Source organism: Neoarius graeffei, chromosome 3 (genome assembly GCF_027579695.1).
Source record: "Neoarius graeffei isolate fNeoGra1 chromosome 3, fNeoGra1.pri, whole genome shotgun sequence".
Lineage (NCBI taxonomy): Eukaryota > Metazoa > Chordata > Actinopteri > Siluriformes > Ariidae > Neoarius > Neoarius graeffei.
Genome location: NC_083571.1, coordinates 34,414,837 through 34,426,156, shown reverse-complemented (window position 1 = coordinate 34,426,156; position 11,320 = coordinate 34,414,837). Strand labels below are relative to the sequence as shown.

Genomic DNA, 11,320 nt, shown 5'->3' with positions numbered 1-11,320 from the left:
AATTCTGAATTATACCAGCGAATTATAAAGGTAAATGTCAGGACATCTGTCCATGAACTGAATCTCAAGAGAAGGTGGGTCATGCAGCAGGACAACGACCCTAAGCACACAAGTTGTTCTACCAAAGAATGGTTGAAGAAGAATAAAGTTAATGTTTTGGAATGGCCAAGTCAAAGTCCTGACCTTAATCCAATGGAAATGTTGTGGAAGGACCTGAAGCGAGCAGTTCATGTGAGGAAACCCACCAACATCCCAGAGTTGAAGCTGTTCTGTACGGAGGAATGGGCTAAAATTCCTCCAAGCCGGTGTGCAGGACTGATCAACAGTTACCGCAAACATTTAGTTGCAGTTATTGCTGCACAAGGGGGTCACACCAGATACTGAAAGCAAAGGTTCACATACTTTTGCCACTCACAGATATGTAATATTGGATCATTTTCCTCAATAAATAAACGACCAAATATAATATTTTTGCCTCGTTTGTTTAACTGGGTTCTCTTTATTTACTTTTAGGACTTGTGTGAAAATCTGATGATGTTTTAGGTCATATTTATGCAGAAATAGAGAAAATTCTAAAGGGTTCACAAACTTTCAAGCACCACTCTATCTATCTATCTATCTATCTATCTATCTATCTATCTATCTATCTATCTATCTATCTGTCTGTCTGTCTGCATCTATCTATCTATCTATCTATCTATCTATCTATCTATCTATCTATCTATCTATCTATCTATCTATCTGTCTCGCTGTCTGTCTGCATCTATCTATCTATCTATCTATCTATCTATCTATCTATCTATCTATCTATCTATCTATCTACCCATCTCTCTATCTATCTATCTATCTATCTATCTATCTATCTATCTATCTATCTATCTATCTATCTATCTGTCTGTCTTTTGATGTCGGCGCTTCCCGTGACGTCAGTCCTTGCCCCGCTCTCTCTAGACTCCGTGCGCCTCCGCCGCGTGTGCGGGAATCTGGAGTTGGCAGTTGGCGCGTGCGGGCGTCGCGCTCCTGTTCTGTGTTGGTGCTGTTGTTGCGCGCGCGTTGAGCCGAACGAGGAGTGGAGAAGAGGAGAAGAGAGGAGGAGAAGAGGAGAAGAGGAGAGGAGGAGAGGAGAGGAGAAGAGAGGAGGAGAAGAGGAGAAGAGGAGAGGAGGAGAGGAGAGGAGAAGAGAGGAGGAGAAGAGAGGAGGCCGGCGGAGTGTGGAGATGTAGTCGGAGCCGCACGCGGACCATTCTCGGAGAGATGCTCGCGCGCTCAGAATTTAACTGAACGGCGAAAACTTTGAAGCGGCGGCCGCCTGCGCGCGCGGTGAGTGCGCCTCTGAGCCAGACTTCAACTTAATAATAATAATAACAATAATAATAATTATAATTAGTAGCAGTAGTAGTATTCTTCTGCGCGTGCACTGTTTTTCCTGTAAACCTCCTTGCATGGACATTACCGGAGCTCCGCGGTGAACGAGCGCCATCGCCCGCGAGTGGGAGCACGAGCTCCGGCACGGCTGCAACCACCGGCTCGCGCTCGCTCGCGCTCAGGGAAACCCAGAGGCTCGGGTTGCCAGATTAGAAACACTTTTTATCCCGCAAAAAAATTGACCCATTTCCACACCAAAATATTCCTCTTATAAACCTCTAAATCTAACAAATGAACACCATTCCAAAATATAAATAGTGTTCCAAATGTAAACTATAACAAACCTTACTGTAGATTTAACCAACATGGCAACCCAGTTGACGGTTACTCCACTGTAACCTGTATTTAAACTTCACAAGCCGGCATGCTTTTCTTTTCTGTTCTGTTCTGTTCTTTTTTCTCGTCACACTAAAAAGCGCCTTCAGCAGAGCACAAAAGAGTTCCTTCAGTGTGCTTTATAGAGTTCTAAAGTTTGAGCGACATTGCAAACCATACTACTTTCTTTTAATAGTAACTATTTTCTTTCTTTCTTTCTTTTTTTGTTGAATCTTCGTGCCAGAGGGAAGTAGATCCGGTCTTTTGAGTCTGCGGTGAGGCGGAGGGATAAAAAAAAAAAAAAAAGTGCATACTAGTGTGCTAGGTAGAGTGCCAGTCGTTAAGTGGCGTACTATTTTGGGGGCATGCTACAGAGGAGAGAGTAGAGAAGGGTAGAGTAATGAGAGAGAGAGAGAGAGAGAGAGAGAGAGAGAAGAGCGCATTAGTGCGAGCACGGTGAGAGAAGAAGAAGGGTTTCTTTTTGCTGCCATGTACAAACTGGGAATTTATAAACTCCATGAAAAACCACCAAACCAGAGGTGTTAGAGTCGGATCAGGTAGGAAAGACTTTAAAAGGAAAGAATTAACATGATATATTTTTTCCCCAGATGTTCAGAACTTCAGTGCGTAAAAGTTTTTGCCCCGTCGGATTTGTAATGACTGACTGCTTAGTTGGCACTGGGTGAAACTTGATCATGATCATTTAAAAAAAGAGAGAGAGAGAGAGAGAGAGAGAGAGAGAGAGGGTGGGGGATGTTTGTATTAGTAAATGTGTGATGTTTTGCTATGCTGGTTGAATGTATAAATGTTTAGGTTGGTTCCTGCAGGCTTTGTTTGAACCCGCATCCGTGCATCTGGCTGCGGGGCTTGAAGCGCGCGCGCGGGGGGTTGGGATATTGGGCTTTACAATGTAACAAGTCGCTTTTGTTGAACTGTTTGTTTGTTTGTTTGTCTCTTTGGTGTTACACAAATCAAAGACGTGCTTCAAAGTGACCGCGTGCGTGTTACAAGTCGGTAAAAGTCGGATTGAAGGTGCACGAAGTGTAAATGCTCGACATGTTCACTTTGCTCTGTGGAGCTATACTCCTGCACCAGTGGAGAAAAAAGTTCTTATTCTTTAATTTCGTCTAAATCTGTTGTTCTCGAAATGTGTGTGTGTGTGAGATTTATTTTTTTTTATCAAGACTATTCATAATAATAATAATAATAATAATAATAATATCAACTTGGGCTTAAAATGTTCTGAGTGATTATTTCAGGAATAAACATTTCCCTCTCCCTGTGTCTAATGAATTGCCACAGTATGCTTGTATACATTTAATTTAAAGGTAATGATGAAGCTAATATTTTGTGAGCTGGATTATGATTATAAATCTGTGCCTGAAAGGCAAGAGGTGTGTGTGTGGTAATTTCTTTTACAGCTAAAGCGATCCCCAAGTGCAACCCTGCTCTAAACCCCTGGCATATCTGAATTAATTACATACGCCTTATGAAATATGCAATATCTCCATGACCAACTGAACTGCTGTGTTGTGGTAATAATCCAAACCATGGAGGCTTTGTAGAATGTCCGTATCTCTGTGGAATGTTTCATGCGTCCCAGGCTAAACAGCTCCTAAAAGATTACGAATCTCATAACAACCAGAGGATGGAATGTGTGTACTGTATTTGTGTAATATATCCAGGACAGACTGCTTCCATCCAACATCCGGGGAGCGCTAGCGTTAATCATTCACCACTAGGTCCTGTTGCGGCGCTTGTTGAGACTAGCGAACCTGGAAATAAGAGATAGGAGAGAGGAACGACCGTTCAGCCTGACGTGGATCGTATCATATCTGCTGCACAAGGGTTGATTTGCCATTAAGATTTGTTTCATTTCAGAAATGTGAAGCAACGGGGTATCTGATCACAGAATGATTCCTTAAAGCTGACTTTACGCTGGACGATTTTGCTGTCGCAGACAAAAATAGCAAAAGAATTCTTTGCTCATGAGTTGAGATTGATGGTCGTAGATTGAATAACGTGACATACTCCCATTAATGGCAGTCAATTCAGTCCCATAACGACAAAGTTCTGGCAGTGTCAGAACAGCTACAAGTAGGGAACAGCTACAAATATGGTAGTGACAATGGCAAAACTTAAATGACACAAATGACATTAAAAAAAGAGTTGTCTTAACTCAACATTTGTGTTTATGCGAGCCTGTTTTCTGCACAAGCTGATTTCCGGATCCGGATTCATGGAAGAATTACAGCTCCGTAGTTAGAGGATCTTTATTGTATACTGTGTAATAAAGATCATGCAGCCTGTTAAAATTTTTTATCCAGATCATCCTGTACACTCTGGTATCTTAAAAGGCAGCTGAAGTTACTATGGAAAACTGGCTTAATCCTAACACATTGCTTATAGACTTTATTAACTTTCCTGACCGTGACTGCATTTGATTTTCCTTTGAGTGTAGTATAAATACAGTGGTTCTCAAAGTGAGGTCCAGAACACATACCCATGAGGTCGGTAAACTTTATTGCTCTAATAAATAGTCAAAATATTATTGTACACATTGGAATAAGGAACTTAATGTTTGAATTACTGGATTATGGTCTGTCTGAACTAAGAAGGTTTGAGGAATTTTACAGTTGAAGGCATCCCTGGCTGCAAAAAGTTTGAGAAGCCGTGGTATAGATTTTCTTCCCTGTTTTAATCAATGGTTCTCAGTCTGGCATCTCAGGACCCTGAGGATCTGTAAAGCATAGCCAAGTGGTCTGTGGTGGAAAGCATGATCAGAGATGTTATTATAGATGTCATTATCATGAATTGGTTATTGGTTCGGTTATAAAATTGTGTAAAATAGCTGTACAAGACACCTTTTTCTTATAATCCTTTTTCTTTTTGTGCAGCTGGTTTGGTGAAGAGTGCTCTGCAACCATGCAGATCCAGGTGACTTCGCTGCTGGCTCTGCTGCTGCTGCTCCTGTGCAGTGGCACCCGAAACCAAGGGCTGGATGCAAAGTCCGATCTACACTTCACCCGTCCTGTTTACAATGCCACCATATTCGAAAACTCTGCTGCTAAAACATACTTGGAAGGCCCTGTCAAAATGGGCATCTACAAAACAGACCCTTCATGGGACATACGGTACAAAATCGTGTCAGGTGACAATGAGAACCTTTTCAAAGCTGAGGAGTATCAATTGGGGGACTTTACCTATTTGCGAATAAGGACCAAAGGAAGCAGCAGTTCTATTCTTAACCGGGAGGTCCGAGACCACTATTTGCTGACGGTCAAAGCTGTGGAAAGGAACTCAAATGCAGAGGCACGAGCCCGAGTCATGGTTCAGGTACTAGATACCAATGACCTCCGGCCTCTGTTCTCTCCCACCTCTTACACTGTGTCCTTGCCAGAGAACACAGCAATCCGCAGTAGCATTGCCAAGGTCATGGCAACGGATGCGGACACCGGTACGAATGGAGAGTTCTACTACAGCTTTAGGGGGTGGACAGACATGTTTGCGGTCCATCCCACAAGTGGGGTGGTTACTCTAACTGGAAAACTAGATTATGCAGAGACAAAGCAGTATGAATTGGAGATATTAGCAGTAGATCGTGGGATGAAGCTATATGGGAGCAGTGGGTTTAGCAGTATGGCTAAACTAACGGTACGTGTGGAGCAGGCTAATGAGAATGCCCCAGTCATCACCGCTGTCACTCTAGCACCTTCCAACACGGACAAAGACCCGACTTACGCTGTAGTGACTGTTGAAGATGATGACCAAGGAGCCAATGGTGAAATAGCATCTCTTAGTGTGGTAGCAGGAGACCCTTTACAGCAGTTTCGAGCTATGAGAACCATTCCCGGCAGTAAGGAATACAGAATTAAAGCAGTGAAGGAAATCGACTGGGATAGTCAACCATATGGTTACAACCTCACTTTGCAAGCTAAAGATAAAGGAAACCCACCCCAGTTTTCTTCAGCTAAAGTCATCCACATCGCTTCCCCACAATTTAAAGTAGGGCCCCCTAAATTTGAACAGTCTGTTTACAGGGCCAATATAAGTGAATTTGCTCCACTGCACACTCCGGTTGTAATAGTAACAGCTGTGCCAAAATATCCCCAATTGAAGTATGCTTTCAAACATAAATTGGACAAAATTCCCTTTGCAATCAATTCAGACACTGGTTTAATTACAACAGCTGGACCCATCCATGCTGACTCTTTGCCACACTATGAATTAGAGGTAATTATTAGTGACAGAAAAGCAGCCACCAAAGTTATTATCGATGTGATTGACGTGAACAATAATGCCCCAGAGTTTCAGCAGTCATCTTACAAGGCCAGTGTTGATGAAAACATGCCAGTAGGCACCAGTGTTCTAACAGTGAAAGCCACAGATTTGGACAGTGGAGAGAATGGCTACGTCACATATAGTATTGCTAATATAAATCCCCAGCCTTTTGTTATTGACTACTTTACTGGTGTTATCAGTACCTCAGAACCACTTGATTATGAGTTGATGCCAAGGATTTATAATTTACGAGTACGTGCATCAGATTGGGGTGAACCCTTCCGACGTGAGGTGGAGACACAAGTCACAATCACCCTGAGCAATCTGAATGACAACAATCCTCTGTTTGAGAACGTGGATTGCCAGGTAACCGTGCCCAGAGATCATGGCAATGGAGAACAGATCACAACTGTATCTGCCATTGATGCTGATGAGCTTCAGCTAGTCAGGTACATGATTAAAGCTGGCAACGACCTGGATCTTTTCGAGTTGAACCCCAATTCAGGGGTGTTGTCCCTAAAGCAGTCCCTGAGTGAGGGTGAAGCAGCAAAGACATCCTTGTACAGCTTGCAGATCGTAGCCAGCGATGGAGAACATGAAACTCCAGCAATCTTCTTGAACATAACTGTCGTCACTCCGCGAAAACCGGTTCAAGTCAAGTGTGTTGACACTGGTGTAGCCACCATGTTGGCAGAAAAATTGCTGCAAGGCAGTAAAATCCACAGCCAAATAGAACCAGATGATAACTTTTTAGACCTTCATGCCGTCAATCGCTTTACACCTCAGTTCGCAGAATCATTCCCAAGCGTCATTGAGGTCAAAGAGGATCTGCCTGTTGGGGCTCGGATTGTCCATTTGAGCGCTTCCGACTCTGACAGTGGTTTCAACGGAAAGCTGGTTTATGTCATATCTGGAGGTGACACAGAAAGTCGGTTTGAAGTTGACATGAATGATGGTTGGCTTAAAGTGTATACGCCACTTGACAGAGAGACGTCTGATCATTACACACTAAATGTCACCGTGTATGACCTCGGAATACCTCAGAAGTCGTCATCTCGCCTGCTTGACATCAAGGTAACAGATGCTAATGATAACAGCCCACAGTTTCTACAAGGCACATATTCAGTGGAAATAAATGAAAACACGGCTGTAGGGACTGAAATCATTCAGGTCGAAGCCAAAGATAGAGATCTGGGAGATAATGGTGTTGTTAGGTATTCTATATTGGCAGACACAGATCAGTTTGCTATTGACGAGGAGACTGGAGTGGTTCGGGTCAAAAAGCCTTTAGATCGTGAGGTTCAGGCTGAGTTGGTGCTCAGGATAGCAGCCCGTGACCAGGCTACTGTTGAACCTCAGCTTGTATCGACCGTGTCACTTAAAATCACACTTGAAGATGTGAATGACAATCCTCCAAAATTTATACCTCCCAATTATCGGGTAAAAGTCCGTGAGGACCTGCCTCTTGGTACTGTTATTATGTGGTTGGAAGCCCATGATCCAGATGTAGGAACTTCGAGCCAGGTACGCTATAGCCTTGTCGACAGTGGTGACGGGAAATTTGAAGTAGACAAACTCAGTGGCGCAGTTCGAATTGTACAGAATCTGGATTATGAGAAAAAACAAGTTTACAAACTTGTAGCAAGGGCCAAGGACAAAGGAAAACCGATTGCTTTATCCTCGACCTGTCATGTCGAGGTGGAGGTGGTGGACGTGAACGAGAATTTACATCGACCATGGTTCCCGTCATTTGTGGATAAGGGATTTATCAAAGAGGATGTGCCAATTGGAACGTTGGTCATGAAAGTAACGGCCCAGGATGAGGACAAAGGAAGAGACGGGGAGATTCGCTACTCGATTCGAGATGGATCTGGACTGGGGATCTTTGCCATTGATGAAGAAACTGGTGAGTTGTTCTGCATGTTCCTCATCGCTGCTCAGGTTGAGATTGGATGTGAAATGTTTGTTCATAAATTCATAAATATTTCATGAAGCATGAATCTGATCAGTGATCTAAGCGAAGGTCGGTACTGTATTGCAAAGCAAGAAGAGGGTTTAATTTCAGAAGTCAGGAGCATATGCAGTTGTGCAGTTGGGACTGTGTTGAGAAGGAACTTTTGGTTTTCCAGCATAAGGAGGAAGAATTGGTGGCAGGAACAGATGGAGCAGCTGTCTTTCAGACCTGTCATAAACATTCCAAACTAGTTGCTGAGCACTTCCCCCACATCACTGCCAATCCACCACCCACCAACACTCTCAACCTCCTGCAATTTTCCTTTTTTACTTATTTTCCTTCTGTATTCTAAGATAATCTGGTTTGGGTATCTGAGTTGATAGCTTATTTAAGATCACTGGTCTACCCTAGTAATATTCGATAAAGGAACCCGTTGCTGTTTGAATTAAACCATATTTCAGTTGCAAAAGTCAAAACCTGACCTCATTAATGTCACACAAAGACTCTATTTATACTTCACTCAGCTGGTTACTGGGAGCACCTGTGCCAAAAAAGCTTAAAAATAAGCTGTCTGGAATTCTAACGGTTGCTTGGCACACCGTATCTATGTAATACTTTTGCACAGACTTTCATGTATACCTTTAATGTCCGCTTCTGCTTTTTTCTCTTTCTGATAATGTGTTCATGCGGTATACATAATGAATGTACAAAGGGGTTTGTGAAATGATCATAAATAAAACATTAGGGATTTCTGCATGTACTGTGCAATGTCATTTTGAAAAGTTCTTTGGAAAAACTCTATAAAATGCATCAAGCATTCGTTTAGATGAAGGTGGGGCAGGGCACTTCATTAAGGAGGGTAAATTAGACGTGGCTGTTAGGGATCCCTGTAGGGAAATCTCACTTTCGGCAGTGGTAAATTTAGCATGACAGGATGCGCTGCTGATTCTTCCCCTACAGGACCATCTGCCAGTCATTTTGCTTGCCCAGTATCATGGAGCTTGTTTTGCCTCATTCAGTATGAGGTTACTGATCATTTATTTTGGTGGAGTCGCCAACACACTGGGGAGGATAAAGAAACTCACAGAAAACGTTGGATCCGAATCCAATGCAGATTCCATGACATCACTGATGTGATAAATCCTGTCACAATATGCTTTCCTGAGGCTACGGTCACAATACAGCTCGCAATGCTTTGTGATGGGTTATCGATGAAAACGAGGCGTTTTAGTGGCAATGCTCCTCCAAGCTTCAGGAAATATTCCCAAACCCATCTGCGAGTATTCAATGCTTAGTTTGCTGACGAAAACATTGCCACCAAATTTCAGTGCATGCATTGAAATTTATTGCAATGTTTTTGGCCACTCCCGAGGTGGAAACACACCAACAAACAACTCACCAAGCTCGGAGAACATTTGCCATGTATCGCACGATTGGTGGCAATGCCATCAATTTTTCATCGCGAAGTATTCGCAAACCCATCATGAGCTGTCGTGTAACCAGGGCCTGCGATATCCTTGATATCACCTAACACATCTGTCTTCCAAGACACGTCAAAGCAGCGTAACACACCCATGCTATTCACCATCTTCTGCATACTTGAGCTCACAGATGATTATGGTCGGGTAGTGTTGCTCTGATTGACAGTGGAGATGGATTGATGCCCCTGCTACCCAGAGAGCATGGCAAATTTTGTCCTCTTGGCTCCCAGGATTCAAACTTGCAATCTCCTGACTGATGATAAGGTTTACCTTGACTTGACAGCATCTTTCTGCCAGATATTCCAACTCCAAGTCATATAGTCACTTTTTTCCCCTCTTCATCCATTAAATGCTAAATGGTGCGAAATAATTGCTTGGACTTAGCAGGCTGCCCACTGACAAATCTCAGCTTGATATTGATTATATTTAGTCAGCCATGACACCTGAGGAGTAGTCTCATTGGCACTGCATTTTAACCCTGAAACGTTGCAGGTCAACCCCTACCTGACCCGGTCTTCTGCCTTCCATGACCTTAGTAATCTAGAAGTGCCAGCAGGGATGGAATTGTCTCGCGCTAAAGTCCATTGTTAAGGATTACGGCTAAGGCTGGTGGCAAAGTAAATATGCATGAGCCAAGAACAGCTCCCTGTTGGACGCAGATTAGATACAGGGGAGAAAGAATGGAAAGGAAGTTACAATCAATGCGCTTGAGATTATATAATTCTGAGACATTCACATGTTGCCATTCACATTCACCCTTATTATCTTTGACATGGTGAAGTTTTCTATGAAGAGATGCTTGTTCATCATTTATGGGAGGAGTCTCCAGTGTCAGCATGGTGAAGGTGTAATGTTAAGTTTTCTGACACCTTCAAGACCCTTTAAGCTGCTAATACGTAAGTGAGAACAGGAACTACCTTGTTTTGCAGACAACATTAAACAACATGTAACGAATAATGGATAAAAAGTATGACATGGCATTGTTTAATGAGTAAAAATAAAATTGGAAATTTGCTGTGGTATAGACCCTTTTCACTCACGTGACCTTCGTAAACGCGACCGCCATTTTGGACATGAAGAAATAACGGTTTATGGCACAGACCCTTTCGGTTCTCGCTCATCTAGCTGCTACAATGACTGCTTAGACTGCAACAATAATACCTAACACACATTTAGGTATCTGTCGTAAAGACGTGAAACTCATCTAAAAGTAGACATACCATCGTAGGTCGCGTTAACCGACAATTGTCCGTCATTGACGGATTTTTTTTAGCTATGACGGAAAAATCTGAAGGCCGTCGGTCATTTTGACGGATGTTTACCGTTACCATTACCAATAACAATAATAGACTAATAATAACAATAATAAAACATAATGAAACACACAATTGAAATGATTGGCAAGTTGTGGCAGAGTTTTCTTACATACAGTATACATAGTCTTCACTGCCGTCACTTTCAATCTGAGCCGACGTTGCGGCAGTCTTGATGTTCAGTGCATAGGCTACTCATGTATACATTGTAGCCACTGCGCAAGGCTGTTCCCCCCATCGCGCTCCTGACCACGCTCTGACTTTTCTAACCACTAGCACAGTGAGATGTATTAGGTGGGGTTTACATTAGACCGTATCAGCGGATCATCAGATTAACGTTTTTAAAACGATTAGCGTGCACACAGCAACACCAATACACGATTCGCCTGCACACAGCAACGCCAATACACGGATACGCTCGGCTCCACAGGCATCCTGCGCTCCAAATCACTCCGCCCTGAACAGCGAGTGCCCTCTGGAGGGTGCGCACTCCGGCCCTGCGCAGCTCACAGAGCGCGCGAGTGAAGTGCACGAGCAGTAATTCGGGACTG

General features: G+C 43.2%; 1 protein-coding gene across 5 annotated transcripts in view; it reads left to right on the top strand.

Moving 5' to 3' along the window:
- Positions 1-1,147: 1,147 nt before the first annotated feature.
- The window catches only part of fat1a (FAT atypical cadherin 1a), a 132,665-nt gene continuing 122,492 nt past the window's right edge, over positions 1,148-11,320 (top strand). For 4 of the 5 annotated variants that reach the window (XM_060916740.1, XM_060916741.1, XM_060916738.1 and 1 more), the window contains exons 1-2: positions 2,180-2,297; positions 4,638-7,927. In XM_060916740.1, the coding sequence (XP_060772723.1) occupies positions 4,666-7,927 (3,262 nt within the window). In that variant the 5' untranslated portion in view covers positions 2,180-2,297; positions 4,638-4,665. Of the gene's footprint in view, positions 1,321-2,179; positions 2,298-4,637; positions 7,928-11,320 lie in introns of those variants that run through there. The other variant, XM_060916739.1, reaches the window with a different exon arrangement.